General features: G+C 35.5%; 1 protein-coding gene across 1 annotated transcript in view; it reads right to left on the bottom strand.

Annotated features, from left to right (window-relative positions):
- side-II (sidestep II transmembrane protein) overlaps positions 1 to 20,506 on the bottom strand; it is a 162,960-nt gene that overhangs the window by 51,028 nt on the left and 91,426 nt on the right. The window contains exons 3-6 of the mRNA XM_081980734.1: positions 16,767 to 16,975; positions 3,165 to 3,264; positions 2,897 to 3,111; positions 2,687 to 2,832 (exon numbers count right to left, since the gene is read on the bottom strand). Coding sequence (XP_081836860.1) covers positions 2,687 to 2,832; positions 2,897 to 3,111; positions 3,165 to 3,264; positions 16,767 to 16,975 — 670 coding nt within the window. The remainder of the gene's footprint in view (positions 1 to 2,686; positions 2,833 to 2,896; positions 3,112 to 3,164; positions 3,265 to 16,766; positions 16,976 to 20,506) is intronic.

Here is a 20,506-nt window from a genome sequence, read left to right as displayed (position 1 = left end):
TACAAGTATCTCTAATCCTTCAAAAATGTTTCTATAACTGCCAGAGTTCTCTACAATTATTTTAGAGATGTACAAGGGCTCTAGAATTATTTTAGAAATGTCAGAAGCCACTAAACACTACCAAAAACCTTCCGGAATTATCCAGAGATCTTTACAAGTATCTCTAATCCTTCAAAAATGTTTCTATAACTCCCAGAGTTCTCTACAATTATTTTAGAGATGTCCAAATGTTCTAGAATTATTTTAGAAATGTCAGAAGCCTTTAAACACTACTGAAAACCTTCCGGAATTTACTTTTAAGACCTTTACAAGTATCTCTAATCCTTCAAAAATGTTTCTATAACTGCCAGAGTTCTCTACAATTATTTTAGAGATGTACAAGGGCTCTAGAATTATTTTAGAAATGTCAGAAGCCTTTAAACACTACTGAAAACCTTCCAGAATTATCCAGAGATCTTTACAAGTATCTTTAATCCTTCAAAAATGTTTCTATATCTGCCAGAGTTCTCTACAATTATTTTAGAGATGTACAAGGGCTCTAGAATTATTTTAGAAATGTCAGAAGCCACTAAACACTACTGAAAACCTTCCGGAATTTACTTTTAAGACCTTTACAAGTATCTCTAATCCTTCAAAAATGTTTCTATAACTGCCAGAGTTCTCTACAATTATTTTAGAGATGTACAAGGGCTCTAGAATTATTTTAGAAATGTCAGAAGCCTTTAAACACTACTGAAAACCTTCCAGAATTATCCAGAGATCTTTACAAGTATCTTTAATCCTTCAAAAATGTTTCTATATCTGCCAGAGTTCTCTACAATTATTTTAGAGATGTACAAGGGCTCTAGAATTATTTTAGAAATGTCAGAAGCCACTAAACACTACTGAAAACATTCCGGAATTTTCCAGAGATCTTTACAACTTCAAAACTGTTTCTATAACTGCCAGAGTTCTCTCAAATTATTTTAGAGATGCCCCGAGGTTCTGGAATTATTTTAATGTCAGAATCATTTAGATACTACTTAAAACCTCCCAAAAATAGCCAAAAGGCTCTATAAGTGTTATGTACCTTTCAACTTATTTAAACTTACCAGGGTCTTCTACAATAATTTCAGGTATTCCAGAGAGCTCTATATGCTACGAGAAACCTCCTAACAATTTGCCAGAGGCCTCTAAAACCTAAACCTCCCAACTAATGTTTATAAAACTGGAAAAGGCTTCTAGGTATGATTTGAAACATACCAAAGCTCTCTAAGCACTACCAAAACCTTCCCAAAAAGTCCAAAAGGACTGTATAAGATCCTAAATCTTTCAAGAATTTTATCAAAATCCTTAAGAATTATTTGAAAATCTCCTAAATATTGCCGAAAGCTTCTAGAATTGTTTTAGAAATGCCAAATTTACCAGAAGCTTCTAAAATTAATTGAAAAATGTCAAAAACCTTTAAATAGTACTGAAAACTTCCCAAAAATTGTCAGAGGCTTCCCAGTGTCCTAAAGTTTTCAGTATTTTTTTAAACCTGTGGTAGTCGTCTAATATTATTATTATAGAGATAACTAAGGCCTCCACAAATTATTGAAAGTGAGTCTCATGGTAATATTTGGAAAATGCGTCTGAATTCTATCGAAAATGTCCCAGAAATTATCAGAACCTTCTAAATTCTCTAGCACTACCACATTTCTTTAGAATTATTTTAGAGATGCCAAAAGCCTCTGATTACAACTGAATACTACCCAAAAAGTACAAGACTCCTCTAAAAAATTCCTAAACCATCCAAGAAGCTTTCATAATTGCCATACGCTTCTGCAATCATTGTGAAAAAGCCAGAACTTTCTAAAATCTAAGTGTGACTAAACCAGAGCAATGATGTAAATAAAACATCAAAAATTTGCCAAATTATTCTTAGAAATTGGCAAATTTTCGATGTTTGGAATGTTGAATTTTGAATTTCAATTCTTAGAATTTTGAATTTCACTGTATAGGTAAACGTTTTATTTTATAAGCTTAATCATCTTGTATAGTTGGAACAAGTTTTAATTGTCTAAGTAAAGCATTTTAGGTATAAATTTAATAAATTTATTGTTTGAATATTCTCTATGATTGCAAAATATCACAGCAATGAGCAGGAGTAAGTTTTTCAAATATAGTTATAAAACTCTTTTCCCATATCGCGTTGATATTTTACGTTGAACCGTGTAAGTGCTATTTCATATAGTTGGAAAAGTTTAAATTACAGTATTTAGTGTAAATAAATGGTTCGAAACTCTTTATGGTTGCAAAATTTGACAGCAAGAAGCAGAAGTATAAAAAATGTTGTTAGAAAATTCGTTACCTTAATCGCTTTGATATTTTACGTTGTAACGTTTAAGTGCTATTTTCCTAGTTTAAAATAAACAATTACGGGACTCAGTTAAAGCCTTCTAGACATACCAAATTAAGTCTATTCAATTTCTTGAGGAAATAGTTCCCGATGTGCCCGGAGCAGAATCGCATAACAAAACCGACAAGAACGCGTTCACAAAAGCGTACAATGCCGGCTTAAGTAAATCTTATCAAGCTATATAACAAACATTTGCCTTGATTTCACGCTCGACTCATAATTTCGTAATGCACGAGACACAATTTATTCGTAAACCGGAACGGGGCCGAGTCGTAATTTTGAAATTGCTTTAGTTTCCCCACGTACCTTTGTCCTGCGAAGCTGACGTTTCCCTTTATACCATGTAATTATAGCGGGAGGACGAGACCCGGCCGACTCGCAGGTAACTTCATACCTCTTATCGGCCACCAGGGGGCTCTCAGTTTTCAATATGTTCACCGTTAACGGTTTCACTGCAATATAAATAAGTCCGCAGTCTTGTAGTTGCACTTCAGTGCCTCTAAATGCACTACTTACGGAGCAACTCAAGTGTTACAATAGCATCTTTAGGTTCGGTGAGTTTGGTGTTTTCAGCCTGGCAAGTGAAAATGGCGTCCAAATCCTTCCGGGATACTGAGGGCCAGGTGAGTTTGTTGTCAATCACGTCACCTGCTTGGTGTTCTGCTACGTCATCAACCAGTAAACCATTCACCAACCATTTGACTGTAGGTCGTGGATGTCCTCCAACTGACCTATAATTCAACCAACATTAAAAAGCTAGCTGGAGTGATGGTGCAACACTAACCTGCAGGTCAACACCACATCGTCACCGACCTCATGAGGACCGACGGTGTAGTTTAACTGTCTGCCATATTTGTTGAGGATTATCGGGTGTTGTGGAGGCACTGCAACAAAATTAACAGTGTATTCAATTTATAAAGTAAAAACTGAATTTTTCATGGCTTGAAGCAAAACGCTGGATTTATGCAGCGCCAGGGATCCAATTTATGGATTCTTTTATTTTTGGAATAAATTTTCTTGGCTGGAGAATTGCCTGATTACTGTCTCGGATTGTTTCCTAGAACTGCATATAACCAGCTGCTTTTCTAGATTTCTTGTGATTGCATGGATATTAAATTAAAGTATATATTTCTGTGTAAACCAGTGTTTAGATACAGTGAGTAGTAACCGAAGATTATAACCCCATCATTTAAAAGCTACATATATGGAAAAACGTACTTTTGGTTTAATTGAAATATTGGTGGAAACAAAATAGAAAAAAAAAGTAAAAATACGCATATTGCCAGTTAGGGTAACTTGTTTGTAAAGTGTGAGGGTAGTTAACATGCTGGAAATTTGGCACACAACAAAGGAAAAAAGGAAGCATAGAAGATGGAAAGGGAGGCATATGTCCAGGTGTGGACCACAAAAGGCTGTTGAAAGAAGAAGTAGAACAAAGAACAACGCTCCACAAGAACACCTCTATGTATATGACGAACAATTAGAGAAGGTTACAAGATATAACTATCTGGAAACAAACATCATCTGCACCGCTGATTATTCATCATTCAAGATCCGTATAGAGAAAGCACGTTTTTGTCAAAATGAAGAAAATGCTTTGTAATCGCCAGCTGAGCTGACAACTTGGACCCTTAACGGGATGTACGAAATAAAAATAGAAGCATTTGTGATGTGGACCTACAGAAGAATGCTCAGAATATCGTGGGTAGAACAAAAGTACTTGGAGGTACAGTTGGAGGTGTTGAAGATTACTTATCTGGGTCACATAATGCGGGGCTCAAAATATGAGATACTCTACTTGATAATCCAGAAGAAGACTGTGAGCAAACGGTCGATTGGAAGATGGTGAAACTGCGAGAAAGGTTTTTTGCAGATTTGTTCAGAACAGCAGTTTTCACTGAAACATTGACAAAGCTACGTGAAGGAAAAGAATGATTTTTCCTTAATTTGAATAGTCATCATCATCATTCTTCAGCGCTACAACCCTGGGTGGGTCTTGAAAGACTGCACCACTCTCTTCAACTCAGGTTTTCCATCAATCTATGGTCTAAAGGAATATTCATTTTTGGAGGTCTGACTTAATGTTGTCTCTCCAACGCATTCTGGGACTTGATTTTCCTGTTGGAACATCCTCCCACATGAGCTTCTTTGGTATAGAGAATTCTGCCATAGCGTTCCAGATTTGGCTTCTCTCTAAGTCTATTAAGAGGTTATGTACCATTCTATTATATTTCCATGCTTTTTCTAGTAGCTGCCTTAGTGTAAAGAGTTGGTCTATTGTTGATCTGTTTGTCCTAAATCCGGCTTGGTACTCTCCCAGGAAGTTTCTGCATATGGGGTTAGTCTAATTAGTAGGATGTTTGATGGAACTTTATATGCAGTGTTTATAAGTGAGATTCTTCTAGAGTTGAATGCTTTCTTTCCATCATATTGGTATTTTTTTCTTCTTGCCATATAATATATTCGGTCGATTTGGCGATGTAGTGCCTCTCCCCCATATTTAAAAAAGTTCTGCCGGTATCTCATCCGAGCCAGGTGCCTTCGAGTTCTTTAGTTTATTTAGTGCCTTTTGGGTTTCCCCATGGAAGGTTCATTAACACTGGTAGGTTCACTGTGCTGTATGTTTCTTCTTTGTGTGGTTCTTCTTGTTTCACGTTTAGAAGGTCTTTAAAATACCCTTTCCATTCCTCAATTAGTTCTTTGTCGTTGAGTATCATGTGCCCTTGGTTGTTCTTCAGTGTTGGTATGGATCTGGGCTTAAATCCTCTCTTCTCTCAAGAGATTGCTCTGTAGAATTCTCTGGAGCCTGGTTTGAGGCGATCTCTTTCCATTGCTTCTTACTTCTGTCGTTCATATCTTCTTATCTTCGCTCTTATTAGTTTTCTTGTTTCTTTTCAACAAATTGCGTACTTTTCTCTACTTTCGTTTGTTTGTAGTTGTATCATTCTCTCCCTTTCTGTTTTTGGCATTCCTCGTCGAACCATGTTTTTGCTCTTTCGCTTTTACTTTTTCCAAAGACACGTGGTTCTTCAGAGTTAGTATGGATCTGGGCTTAAATCCTCTCTTCTCTCAAGAGATTGCTCTGTAGAATTCTCTGGAGCCTGGTTTGGGGCGATGTCTTTTCATTGCTTCATATTTCTGTCGTTCGTATCTTCATATCTTCGCTCTTATTAGTTTTCTTGTTTCTTTTCAACAAATTGCGTACTTCTCTCTACTTTCGTTTGTTTGTAGTTGTATCATTCTCTTCGTTGCTGTTTTTGGCATTCCTCGTCGAACCATGTTTTTGCCCTCTATCTTTTACTTTTTCCAAAGACACTTTCGGCGGTCTTTGTTATAATTTCTGCAGTTACGTCCCATAGCTTTTCAATTTCACTTTCACTACCTTCTGTTTTAAAGTTTAGTGTTTTCTTGACTTTTGCTCTATATTTTTGTTGTTTTGTCCAATTCTGCAGTTCGTCTATGTTCCATTTTGGGGTTAACTTGGTTTGGTTGGATTTTTCCGTCGATATTCTAATTCTGACTCTTGCGCAGACTAAGTAATGATCTGTATCCCCAAGCATCCCATATGTTGATCGCGTGACCAGCATCTGTAATGATATGGTCGATCTGGTTTAGGGTGATGTGATCATTTGAGACCCAAGTCTGTTTATGAATATCCTTATGTGAGAACACATTATCATTGATTATGGAGGCTGTGTTTGCCTATTGTTAGGCTCTTTGCCTATCTTTGCGTTAACATCCCCACAGACTAGTTGCATGTCTTGTTTGGGCATTGTATCTATAGTTCTTTCTAGGGCACCGTAGAAGGCATCTTTGGTAACTTCATCCTTCTCCTCAGTTGGTGCATGCGCTGAAATGATCGAGATGTTGTACCATTGTCCTTTAAGTTTGATGTAACATATTCTTTCACTTATTGGTTTGATTTCCAGTATGTTCTGCACTAAATCTTCTTTAATCACAAAGCCCGTTCCAAATTCGTGCTTTCCGTTTTCGTGTATTTGTTTATCTTGATATTTCCTTTGTCGGGCCATCTTGAACTGCTCTTATGTTCATTCCTATATTCTCTTTTTGTCGTACGGCATTTGTAGAAGTTGCATTATAACGTATCCCACCTGACACTAATATGAACTTACTAATATATTAATCAAGAAATTGTCAACATTGCCTGCAACAAACCAAAACTTTGCTGCTCAATACTTAATACGTTATTTCAGCGACACATGCTCTAAAGTTATGCGGTCGTACAGGGGATTAGTTTATCCTCTCGTTTGAACGGGGAAAACAAACAGTATTTTCGAAAACCAAAAAGTTTCACTTGAACGTCCCGCACTAGCAACATAAATTAAGCAAAACTTTGAAAACTGCTACGGTTCCGTCCTGGCATCATAGTTTCATAATTCCATTAATACCGGAGCAAGTTTGCAGTTTCGGAGCAGTATAACAGTGACAATCGATCGAAAATATAACGAGGAGAGCGAAATTAATCAACAACAATCCGACGGACTCAACTGTTTTAACGACTGACAGATGCGTTTCATTACTGCCGGATTTGAGCCGGCAAATCGCCAGCTGGGGTTCGCACGTGGTTGTCTCGTTCAGATTTACCGTGACCCTTGCCCTAACGTTCATTTTCCTTTGGATTACTTTCCCTATTTTGGTAATTAATGACCATCATCTATATTTACCACCAAAACGATTTTAATTATTATTGTTTCATAGTTTTATTGATTGGGAACAATCGCTCGTTGGGGCTCTATGAATTATTATCCTTAATCACTGGTAAAATGGAATATTTACTCCTGAATTTGATTTCATTGTTTTAACCATTATTCACTGAAACTGTGTAAAATTACAATAGTAGTGCAAAAATTATATTATATTATATATTCAATTATAGTTTTTTTTTTGTAATTTAGTCACTTTTGGGGTGTCTTGGTTCTAAAAATTTGTTTGAGATTTGAGCTTTTGAGCTCAAGGTATAAGGATATTGAGGAAAAAATATATGGTGGGCAAAGTTGTACGTACGTTTTTTAAAAGCATTAATTTACCAAAAAAATCTTCTTTTTTAAATTTTTTTATAAGAAACGTAAAAAAACCCACAAATCTGGGTTAATCAAGGTGTTGATGTTGTTTGCTAATTATTATTAGCCTAAAAGGCAAAATCAATGATAAATCCAAAACATGACCAACATTGCTCACTTTTATTATATATTAACAAAAAGCTGTTAAACTTATGTGTTTTTCCGCTATACAGGGTATTGCAAATGTTTCGAAACGGTCTACCTTTTTCCACAAGGTGAAAGCTATAAATATATGGAATTTTGGAATGTCACGTAAATCGTGAATAACTCGCTTATTTGAACCGTCCTGTACATACGAGCCATATAACAAAAGAAAGCTAATGAATGGTGCTCTCACGTAACGTTGAGCGAGCACGGCTAAGTTTCCCGGTTCGGCCGCTAGAGGGCTTCAAAGTTAACCTTGCTTTTCTGCAGTTTTTGTTAAATATCTCAGGAACGCTTCAAATTAGAGTGTCATTTGAAAAAATGTCAGTTTTTAAGGGTGAAACCGTCAAAATTGACCGAATTTCCAAGTCATCCCCAAAACCGTGACCGTTGGAACAAAATGGATATCAGGGTGATACGGGGTGTCTCAGATTAGCGGCTGAGTACAGGGTGTCCCAAAAAAGTGAAAAACTATTTTTAGTTTCCGGAAAATAAATGAAAAAGTGTGTAGAAAGCAAAAATGGTGAAAATTGTCATAAAGCTGGACTTTGACGCCCTCTAGCGATCAAAACATCACACCAATGACCTTTATGACTATATTTTACCTTTAGTGACCTTTTGTCGTAACTGTTCAAATAACTGAATTATTTTAGGTAAAAAGCAAAATTTGACAGATTTTACTTAGGTCCTTACTTAAATTTGTCAAACCTTACTTAATTCACAATACTTTTAAGACAGTTCAATAGAGTTTTATAGCTCTATGATATAACTCTAAGGCAATTGCCAAACATTTGGGAGACTTACAACACTTGTTAAGTGACTTTACAGCTCTAAAGTGAATTTAAGAAGGACATTTACAGCTCTATGCTTGCTCTAAGACAGTTTACAGATACTTGACAAACATTTGAGAATTTTAAGGCATTTATGAGTCATTTTACAACTCGATAGTCAATTTAAAACAATTTGACAGACCTTACTTAAGTCCACGATACTTTTAAGACAGTTCAGTATAGTTTTATGGCTCAATGAAATCTCTAAAGCACTTGCCAAACATTTGGAAGACTTACAACACTTGTTAAGTGACTTTACAGCTCTAAAGTGAATTTAAGACAGACATTTACAGCTCTATGCTTGCTCTAAGACAGTTTACAGATACTTGACAAACATTTGAGAATTTTAAGGCATTTATGAGTCATTTTACAACTCGATAGTCAATTTAAAACAATTTGACAGACCTTACTTAAGTCCACGATACTTTTAAGACAGTTCAGTATAGTTTTATGGCTCAATGAAATCTCTAAAGCACTTGCCAAACATTTGGAAGACTTACAACACTTGTTAAGTGACTTTACAGCTCTAAAGTGAATTTAAGACAGACATTTACAGCTCTATGCTTGCTCTAAGACAGTTTACAGATACTTGACAAACATTTGAGAATTTTAAGGCATTTATGAGTCATTTTACAACTCGATAGTCAATTTAAAACAATTTGACAGACTTTACTTAAGTTCACGATACTTTTAAGACAGTTCCATAGAGTTTTATAGCTCAATGACAGATACTGCCAAACATTTGGAAGACTTACGACACTTGCTAAGTGACTTTACAGCTCTACAGTGAAATTAAGACAGACATTTACAGCTCTATGCTTGCTCTAAGACAGTTTACAGATACTTGACAACTATTTGACAAATTTAAGACAATTGTGAGTCATTTTACAACTCGATAGTCAATTTAAAACAATTTGACAGACCTTACTTAAGTTCACGATACTTTTAAGACAGTTCCATAGAGTTTTATAGCTCAATGACAGATACTGCCAAACATTTGGAAGACTTACGACACTTGTTAAGTGACTTTACAGCTCTAAAGTGAATTTAAGACAGACATTTACAGCTCTATGCTTGCTCTAAGACAGTTTACAGATACTTGACAAACATTTGAGAATTTTAAGGCATTTATGAGTCATTTTACAACTCGATAGTCAATTTAAAACAATTTGACAGACCTTACTTAAGTCCACGATACTTTTAAGACAGTTCCATAGAGTTTTATAGCTCAATGACAGATACTGCCAAACATGTGGAAGACTTACGACACTTGCTAAGTGACTTTACAGCTCTACAGTGAAATTAAGACAGACATTTACAGCTCTATGCTTGCTCTAAGACAGTTTCCAGATACTTGACAAACATTTGAGAATTTTAAGGCATTTATGAGTCATTTTACAACTCGATAGTCAATTTAAAACAATTTGACAGACTTTACTTAAGTTCACGATACTTTTAAGACAGTTCCATAGAGTTTTATAGCTCAATGACAGATACTGCCAAACATTTGGAAGACTTACGACACTTGCTAAGTGACTTTACAGTTCTACAGTGAAATTAAGATAGACATTTACAGCTCTATGCTTGCTCTGACAGTTTACAGATACTTGACAAACATTTGAGAAATTTCAGACATTTATGAGTTATTTTACAGCTCGATAGTCAATTTAAAACAATTTGACAGACCTTACTTAAGTCCACGATACTTTTAAGACAGTTTCATAGAGTTTTATAGCTCAATGATATCTCTAAGACAATCGCCAACCATTTGGGGACTTACAACACTTGTTAAGTGACTTTACAGCTCTAAAGTGAATTTAAGACTGACATTTACAGCTCTATGCTTGTTGTAAGACAGTTTACAGATACTTGACTCACTTGTGAGAAATTTTAGACATTTATGATTCATTTTACAGCTGTATAGTCAATTTAAAACAATTCGACAGACCTTACTTAAGTTCACGATACTTTTAAGACAGTTCAGTGTAGTTTTATGACTCAATGAAATCTCTAAGGCAATTGCCAAACATTTGGGAAACTTACAACACTTGTTAAGTGACTTTACAGCTCTAAAGTGAAATTGAGACAGACATTTACAGCTCTATGCTTGCTCTAAGACAGTTTACTGATACTTGACAACTATTTGACAAATTTAACACATTTGTGAGTCATTTTAGAGCTCGATAGTTAATTTAAAACAATTTGACAGACTTTACTTAATTCACGATACTTTTAAGATAGTTCAGTAGAGTTTTATAGCTCTAAAACAATTGTGAAACATTTTAGGGACTTACGACACTTGCTATGTAACTCTACAGCTCTACAGTGAATTAAGGACAGTTTTTTAAGACATTTCAGTCAAATTTCCGTTAATTATAATTTCTGAAAGAATACCCATTATTATATCCTTGTGGCCATATGGTCATACTATTAAGCTTATTAAAGGATAAGCCAGACAGGTTTTACATCACTCGATACTGATTGAGAACATGCAAATCTTCAAAATTGGTAAATTATTGACGATCCAAAGCTTCAGCTGCTATGAATACGCCATGAATTGAGCGAACCATTGTGCCTTTGGGCGCATTACAAATGCAAATGAATTATTCCTAGGATGGTCCGTCCCAACTTGCTCCTAATTCCGCTTTGATATAGAAAGCGGCGTTGCCATTGATTAATTATGAAACCTTTTCATACCATTGCTGAGTAAATATGTAGTAAAAATTGAACCGTTCATCGGCACAATCACTGCGAAACTCTAAACCCTCCGAAGCTCACAGAGCTAACGCTTTCCATTAAGATTGATAGGACAAGTGTAAACTTGAAACTGACCGAAACGTCTAAATGGATTTCAATCTCGCCATTGCAGAAAATTGATTGCTAGGAAGTTGAACTAAGGTCAAAAACATTTATATAAATCTAGCTTAAAGCTTGTTTTATTATTGCAATCAGAATTTCCGTTCGTAGATAAATAAGAATATATTAAATATATTGTGTTTATGTTGTGGCAACGCTGCTTGTCATCTGTCACTGAATGTCATTGCTCTGTCACCGAATGTGAGACCCAGAGAGAATTTAAGAGGTTTTTTTGAAAATTGCATTGTTTGTTTTAATTGTCTATAGAATAAATTTAATTTTAATTAATCACAGAATTGCAATACAAGCAATCACCAGAAAAAAATTAATGGTAATTTTTTGGTGTTAATTACAAATCAAATAAATGCTTTTTCCGCCCTTAGAAGTTGTTGTTGGTGTAAATCCGGCTAAAGGAGGAAAAAGTGTTTGATTTTCAATTCATGTACACAAAGCCAAACAATCTCCATTATAACTTAAAGGACTCAACTGCACCACAATTAAACTACCACTAATTAAATCTAGCAGTCTATTCATGTGCATTAATTATTTTACGATTGTTCCTGGGTTTCACAAGAGAAACTGAAACAGTTACTGATTTAAATTGCATTTATTAAATACACTGCCAGCTAGTACATTTTAGAATGGTGATTTTCAATTTGCTGCACGGACAATAGATTGATTATTCCCTATAAATTATAATTACTATTATTATTATTTGCGGCATGTCACACAAACGTAATAAAACTGAACGACCAGACATGCGGTTTAATCATTTGTCCTCGATGGGTTATTACCTAAAATGCCTGTCAATTTTCTGGTTTTTCGGTGTGAAGTTGTTATATAGAGGGTTTTTAATAAATGGTGAACGTTTGTTTGAATTTTTATTAGAAACCGACTTTGGTGTTGTGAACAGTTGAAATACTCCTACGTTCAACTAAAACAAGACAGGAAGTAGTTGATATTACAATCAGCATCACAAACATATCTAGATGAAGAAAGTGTCATCTGAACCGTCCCTGTCAGATGACAAGATAATTCAGAATAGAGGAAATTGAGGATGATAATTTCTAGAAGGAAAATCTGATTGGCCCTTTTACAAGACTGATCTTGCAGAAAGTTTAATACAAGATGGACAGAACACCAATTGAAACTAGAAAATGTCAATTTGGTTAGTAGGGCATTTATAATTAAATCTGATAAGGTTCTCCGTGGTCATTTGTTATACAACTTTAAGATCTGAGGTCCGTTCAATAAAGCAAAGAGAAACAGAAATGCAGGCAAGTGAACACCAAGAATTTGACCCTTTACAACAAGGAAATAAGAAAGGCCAAAAGGTAAACTTTTCGTAAAACTTCCTCTCCAGCATTAGCTAGACTACATAAGGTCACGTCCAAGGAATCCTGTAATGACACTTAGGAAACCAGACGGCAGTTATTTACAATGAAAGTGAGGAAGAGAGGAGGAGAAAGAGGGGAAGGAGGAGGTCGGCGGAAACTACAGTGGGTAGTAACACCATTGAGTTTGGAATGACTCGTGGTACTCCTCAAGGAGGGTTTACCTCTGATGTGGAGCTTAGCAGTAGATGAACTACTTAACATGCCAACAAGCATCTCTGAAAGATGGTGCACTGTTGTATCATTCGCAAGAAGAAGAAAGCTGGCAAATCTGAAAACGATCCAGATATCTGCAGAAGTCATGGAATTCAAGCAAGAAGTTAAATTTCTAGGAATGAAACAAAGCACATTCAGAAAACTGTCAGTAAAACCACAATGGCTTGATGATGTGGATAGACTTGGAGTTGTAAAGCAAACATTCTGAGATGAATGTATACCACCATGATTACATATGGGGTGGCTGCTTGGTGCAATAAAACCTGACAGGGTACTGCTAGGAATACCCTTAGCCCAAATATTGACATTCTTATGCATAAAACGAGTCATTAAACCATGTTCTACAGCAGCAATGGAGGCCATGCTTCACCTTTGCACCTGATGGTGCAGGGAGCCGCTGAGGCAGCTTTGATTAGAATGGCTAAGAACGGGATTGAAGGAAGAATGCTCTTTCGAAAAACATTCCACATCTGATGTATCCGAAAGATAAACTATCAAGAATAACTTTGGAACTACGTTTTTTCCACTTTCACTAAGTAAAGCAACAAGAAAGAGTGGACTAATGAATCTGTTACTTACCCTCTGGGCGAACACACCATTAAATGGAACAGGAGCGTTTGGGTCAAGAACCATATACTCGGAGACGAGTATAAAAAGATATTATGCTCAGTTCAGCACTGACAACGGCGATCGAAAGCAGCCTACTGTAAGAATCTGATGGCCTCAGAAGAAGAGAATGCGCAGAGCAACGAGGATCTAAATAAAATCCAGCAACGCAAACCTTTAGAAATCTCTTGGCTTATAACATCATCGCTGAAATGCTGAAGAGCAGCGGTAACAAAGGCACAGATCTACTACATCAAAGAGAGAAAGAAAAGGATAAATGACCCGAAAGATGGACAGAATCAGTCTACATGCCTAGAAATAAAAAGGGAGCCAGAAATGAATATGGCATGTATGTAATATGGCAATTATAGACTCATCGCTTTGATTACCCATGCCAGTAAAGTTCTCTTGCAAATCATACAGAAGTGATTCAAGAGTTTCTACCTCAGATCCTCCCAGAACAAGCATGAATCTACTTATAAACTTACGACAAATTATAGAAAAAGCATACGAGTAGAACCAGCTATATTGTGTGTTTCCTTGAATACACCAAAATCTTTGACACTGTACAATAGGAACGACTATGGGGTATCCTGAGTGAGATGGGAGTCCCGAAATATCTCATATATATCATAAAAGTCATTTGTGACAAGAATAGAGCAAGGAAAACCTTCAATAGAATTCAGCGTCGGGAAAAGTGTCAGACAAGGCTGCATCCTCTCCCCAATTCTAGAAAACTGGAAGGGCAGAGTCTCTATTTGTCAAACCTACTAGTTCTGGCACAATACGAACAGGAAATGCTGGAAATACTGTTGATTGTGGATAATCTTCAGGCAATCTCAATCCCACTTCGACTCATCCACAATATACAAACCAATGACATCTTAGTGCAAAAATAACCAACAGAGGATGCTCTGACCAAGAAATCAGAAGGATTGGATTGGCAAAAGAAATTTTGGGCAAAATGGCTAAAACTTGGAAACACCACAATATCCGGAAAATGACCAAGATGAGACTTCTCAAATCGCGGACATTCTCCATTGCAACCTAAGGGTCAGAATCTTGGACTTTAATAAAAAATAGAAGCGTTTCAAATGATATGCTACCGCAGGATGTTGAGAATCCCTTGGACAGTCCGTAGGACAAATATTTCCCTAATTCCTAATTCCCAAGAACTGAATATTCAAGGCTCCTCTCAACGTTCCAGAGGTGCATACTTAAATAGTTTGGTCACGTGACACGGAAAAGATTGTGATACAAGAGAAGGTAAAAGAACGAAAGGCAGATCTCCTGTAAGATTCATCGACCAAATCAAAGACCGTACAAATATGTTAATGGCAGAAGTAATGAGAACTGTGGAGGATAGAGAAGGCTTATACCATGAATAGTAGCGAGCAACGACTGAAGAGAGAGAGATCGCAATCAGGATATTGTAACTTTGATCGATAGTCAGCTCTAAAATAGTATGGGAATGTTTAGGCAAAATCAATGAACAAAACAGAGATATTAGGGTCACCTTGCTCTAGGTTCTAGGACACAGAAGAATTGAGGGAAAAGAGAAAACCAACATTCTGGCTAAAAAGAAGGAGCCTTGGGGGATCACTCCTGTAAATAAGAGCTGAAATTGAAGGAAGAACATGAAAAAGCCATTCTCTGGGAGCTTTTGGACGTTACAACTGGGATACAAGTAAAGAATTTGAAAAATTAGACTCTCGCTCAGAGGTTCCCCCTGGGTGCGTATTCTTGAAACGAGGGAAGGAAGTTATCAAGAGAAAGATTTGTAGAATGTGACAGGAACCCGTTATTGTGAGCTCCTTCTGTCACATTCTATCAACACTTCTCGTGAGAATTCGGTTCCCTGCTTTCAAGAATAGGCCCCCTGTTTGCTTGAGAAGCCACCTGAAGCGGATAAGCCTAGGAAAACACTGAGACTGCAGATTCTGTGGGGATGATGAAGATATTCCTGATCACCTGCTTTGTGGATGTGATGCAGTCTCTCAAACTTAAGAACCAACTTGTTTGGTAGCAGCATCTTCAATGAAAGGGAGATTTCTTCTATAGAACCTGGACGAGGAACTGTGGTGAGACTAACCTCAGCCCAGATTCTAGCACAATAGGCCTCAAGTGTGCAATACATTGTCACCCCAACAGCTAAAATCTACCTTTTTAAAAGGTATCTATACTTTTTTTTCCTGAATTTATACGGATTAGCAAACACAATTACTAGAAATTTTTGTGGTAAAGCTTTAAGCTGAATTAACTCCGCACACACACACATATAGACTGGATTAAAATTAACGGTTGAACTTCCACTATTATGCAGAGGCTTTTATTGGAATATTACTAAATTAATTTATGTTGCCTTTACGACCGTTGCAAAGCTCCAATATTCATTTTGCGAGCGCCGAGAGGACATTAAAACCAAATGTAAGTATCTAGCACAATACAACTGAAGCAATATACGGCCTTAATTTATGGAGAACGGTTTAAATCAGTCTGTGCTTGTCAAACGTGACATGAAACTTAAGCGGCATTATTGAATTAAATTATCACATTGATAATTACTATTTTCCAGCTCAGTTTTGATGTTTATGGGGTTAACGCAATGTTGTAGCAAACTAGAAAAACTGATATTGAAAAATTCCTATCACATGGAACGTCGAAATATAAAAATCCCGGACGCTTCTGTTATTGAAATATTGAACGGCTTCTAGTACACTGCATGCATGCGAGATAAGAAAATTAAGTAGATTACGTCCAGGAAGCAAAGTATTTAATATTTCCCATAAGAAAACCGTAAATAAATTCCTGGTTCTTTTTAGAAAATTCTCTCGAATATCCACCTTAATTTGAATATTTTAGTTTTAAAGCAACTTTATAATGTGTTAAAAAAATCTAAAAAGGAAAATTTAACTAAAAGAAGCATATTAGTTTCATGTACGGGAGCTTTTTCAGATTTGTGAAAACTCGCGGCCCTCATTCATCAAGTTTATTTAGGGTTTCGTTATTTATGAGCTTTCTGAACCGATTAAATCGTGGCAGGTTTTAAGAAAAGAGCCGCTGGTAATTACATATTAATTCAACAGTCATTAATAAAGAAGATTAATTACCAGTTTAAAATTAAATTAGCCTCAACGGACCTTTTTAATTCCCGTAAATATTTACCAAGGGGCAAATTTACCAATAAATAATCACGAAGAAACATCCAATAATCCTCTAAATCGATCCTTTCAGGATGCAAAATTTACCTTCCACTTACCGATAACTGTTAAATTGTAGTAGACGCTTCGAGTTTGAGCATTTCTAAAATCCACTCGACATCGGTACATTCCTCCATCTTTGAGAGCGACTTGCTCTATGACTAATTGAGCCGGATCGGTGACTGTACGGAAAAAGGCTCTAGTTCCGAATACGTCTTTGTCTGACCAATGACTTGCTTCGGCCAATGATTTTCCTCTACCGTCAAAACTGCAAAAAACACAGTTTGTTTTAGTATTGACAACCATATAAGACAAATAAAGCAGTGTCAGAAACAAATATCAAACAAAAACAGAAAGATAAAAGACAGTAAAAAACAACACTTATTGAATGACGAATTATGCTAAAAATATTCAAAAAATATAAAAATGTTTGTGCTTTAATATATTATTCAGCGAGTATGTAATAATAGCAATTACTCACGAAAATGACTTACGACTTACACACCGTAAATCATCGAGTGAGTAATAGCCATTACTTACGAATAGAAAGATAATGGCCGCATTTATGGAGCAAGCAGAGCAAATGTGACGTCACAATAACGTAATTTGACAAGTTGACAATTTGACAGTTACGACATCGTGACGTTACATTCGTTCTGCTCACGAAATGGTTTAGAAAAAATCCTGATTTTCTTTAAACTACACCATTATTCACCTTATTTCAGAATCTATAACTTGTATTTCATTATCGTAAATTTGGTTTTAGAAAACGTAAGTTGTATTTCAGATTTGTCACTTGTATTTCAGAAAAAGTCACTTGTATTTTAGAACGCGTTATTTCAATTTTAGATTTTTTTATGTTTCTATGTGGTTATTAGTTCATTGTTTTTTTTTTAATATCACTTTAAGCAAAAAAACCCGCCCATCGGGAGTATTAATTTATATAAAATATACAGGGTGTCCCATAACTATATGACAATCTCTCGGTGGCATATAGGGGAGGTCAAAATAATACGATTTGTTCATATAATTTTTTTTTAAGTCACTCCTAAGGGAAATATCGAGCCCCAAAGAACTGTCTTCCAATTAACGTTTTTGGCCGTAACTTTTGAAACACTTTGTATATTGTAATGATTATTGGGTTTAATGTTTTATCGAAAGAGACCTTCTATTTGACATGAAAACCAGGTATCTCGTGTTCGAAAGGCAGGAACTAACTGGACCTAAGACACAATTTGCTTTAACTTTGACAGCTGTCATTATTTTCTGCTGCAAACGCTATTAATGGACATTTTTATCGAAAAATTGTACTCTTCCTTTATTTCGATAAAATAAACGAGATACGGTTTTCGAGATAAATCCATTTTTCATTGAACTGCTTAAACCACAATGTTATTAAAAATATTCGTTAAATTATTTCCTTTTTTTACTTATTTACTTTTTTTTATTTACTTTTTTTGCTCAACTTTAATTTTCCAAATTACAAATGACCATGTCTAAAATCCAACTGCTCTTTTCTATAATACAGCCTTAGTAGGAGTAGTAGTAGTAGTAGTTTTGGACTCGGACACGAAAAAGTAAAGTAAGTAAGTCTATAATACAAGTGACTAATCTGAAATACAAATTGCAATTTCGAAAATCAAAGTTATTATTCTAAAATTGAAAGTGCATTTTCTGAAATACAAGTGATATTTTTTAAATCCATCTTATGGTTTCTAAAATTCAGCTGACGCTTTCTAAACTACATGTGTAAATGGTGTAGAATAACCAAACCGAAAATGGCAGAAAACACCCTCTATTAACATGAACACAACAAGTTTTAGTGAAAAACTGAGACAATAGGCAATTTAAGCTTGTGAAAACTGGTGAAACAGTGAAATATGTTATTGAGCATTAAATTCCCTACAATTCACACGAAAAATGGCGTCGATAATTGTACTGAATCCTGAAATATTCTAATTCAAGTAAAAATGAGAATTTTCAACTAAATCTTAGGCAATGGGCAACTTGAAGCATATGAAAACTAGTAAAGGAGAAAAATAAGAAAAACGTACAATTAAAACAAAAAATGGCGTCGATAGCTCTACTGGTTCCTGAAATATGGTAATTCAAATAAAAATTCGAGTTTTTAAACTGAAACTCATACAAAAGTCAATTTTAAACTTATGAAATCTGGTAAATGTTAGCAAAGTAAATTTTGTATTTGTTATTCAGCATTAAATTTCCTACATTATACACAAAAAATGGCGTCAAACTTGAAGGCTTGTGAAAACTGTTGAAAGAATAAAGCTTTAGACATTTTTGGAACCACTGACAGATTATGTTTGGACATAAAATGTCACTGATGGACAGTAAAATTTCAAAACTGGAAAAACATTTTGAGAACCGCTGATACTGCATTCAAGTTTAACTTTGTTCTTCTTGAGTCAAAAGTGTTGTTGAAACCACTGACAGATTAAATTAGGTAAGACATGAAACATTTTAAGTGTCACTGTTTTAAAGGCAGTCGAATTGCAAAATTAGAAAAATATTTCAAAAATTTGCTGGTATTACAAAAAGGTTTAAAATATTTCTAAGAAAATATCTCCCTTCTGAGGATCTTAAGGGAAATAGATATTTCTAAGGTTTAGGTAGGAACAATTTTTTCCTTTAGACTTCTACAAAATTCTGTGGAAAGGAAAAGACAATACAGAATTGGTTTCATTAAAAAATCAATTACAATTTTTGTTTCTTAAAAGTAATTCAATCCCAACAGTTCTGCTGAACAGTACTAACACTACACAAAATTTTAAAGAAATTTTGAAACTATCCACAACAAATTTTCATGTATAAGCTACATACGTTGAATAGAAAATATTTCGATTTGCTCTTTGAGCTGCGCTAAAAAACACTTGGATCGTTTTAATGGCGCCATACCATTCCACAAACAACCTAAAACCCTTTCGGCACGGAAATCCTCAAGGGAAAACTTCAAAAGAGACGTAACGAATCAAATCCTCTAATACCAGCTCCATATTATGTCGCTAACAAGATTGTAATGCCACTACAGACGGCTCCTGGCAAACGTAACATCTCAGGTTAAATGCCACTATATGCAGCGAAGCACTTTTATGGCAAAGAGACATGGAGACTATTAAAAAATATAACAGCTGGAGATGGGAAAATAAAGGAATATTAGCGTCTATTAGAGTGCGAGAGTACAACGTTTTGAACAGGTCGTATAAGTGCAAAAAGGTGCTTAAAAAGAAAAAGTGTTTTTGTTAGTTTCTCTTAACTGTTGAGATCAAAACGGAAATAAACTTTTCCTTATAATAAATCTTCCAGTTTCAGGCTACAGGGCGGAATCAATGAGGGAACAGACATTGATGAATTTAAGGCAAATCACTTGGGTTTCTAAAGAAGGGCGTTAAGGTGTATCTTTTTGCTTTTTCCCTACACACTAAATTGCTACACTTAATTAATCTTCCTTCCAGGTTTCACGCTAAACAATTGTTTAAATCCGGCATACGGGAATGTCCACTAAATTATCGACAAGCTGTAATCTTTTTGAGCTATCTTCGGGTAAATCCTGGCAGCAATTATTCGGGAAAGGGTGTCCCTAATTAATCTTAAAAGACTTTAGTGTCGCAAACTTTGGAATCCAAAATAATTGTAATGTTCTAATCTAAACTAATGGCTGCACAATAAATTTTATAGGTATTGCCTTTGTCTTAGCTGGGTCAAAGTTTTAATGCTTTTAGGGTCAAGGTTTAAAGGTTAAATTACATGGTTTGGGCCAAAAACTTGCAAAACCAGCTAG

The sequence above is a fragment of the Ips typographus genome, linkage group LG5, assembly GCF_016097725.1.
Source record: "Ips typographus isolate SLU linkage group LG5, UJ_Ityp_2.0, whole genome shotgun sequence".
Lineage (NCBI taxonomy): Eukaryota > Metazoa > Arthropoda > Insecta > Coleoptera > Curculionidae > Ips > Ips typographus.
This window is presented reverse-complemented; position numbering and strand designations above follow the sequence as displayed.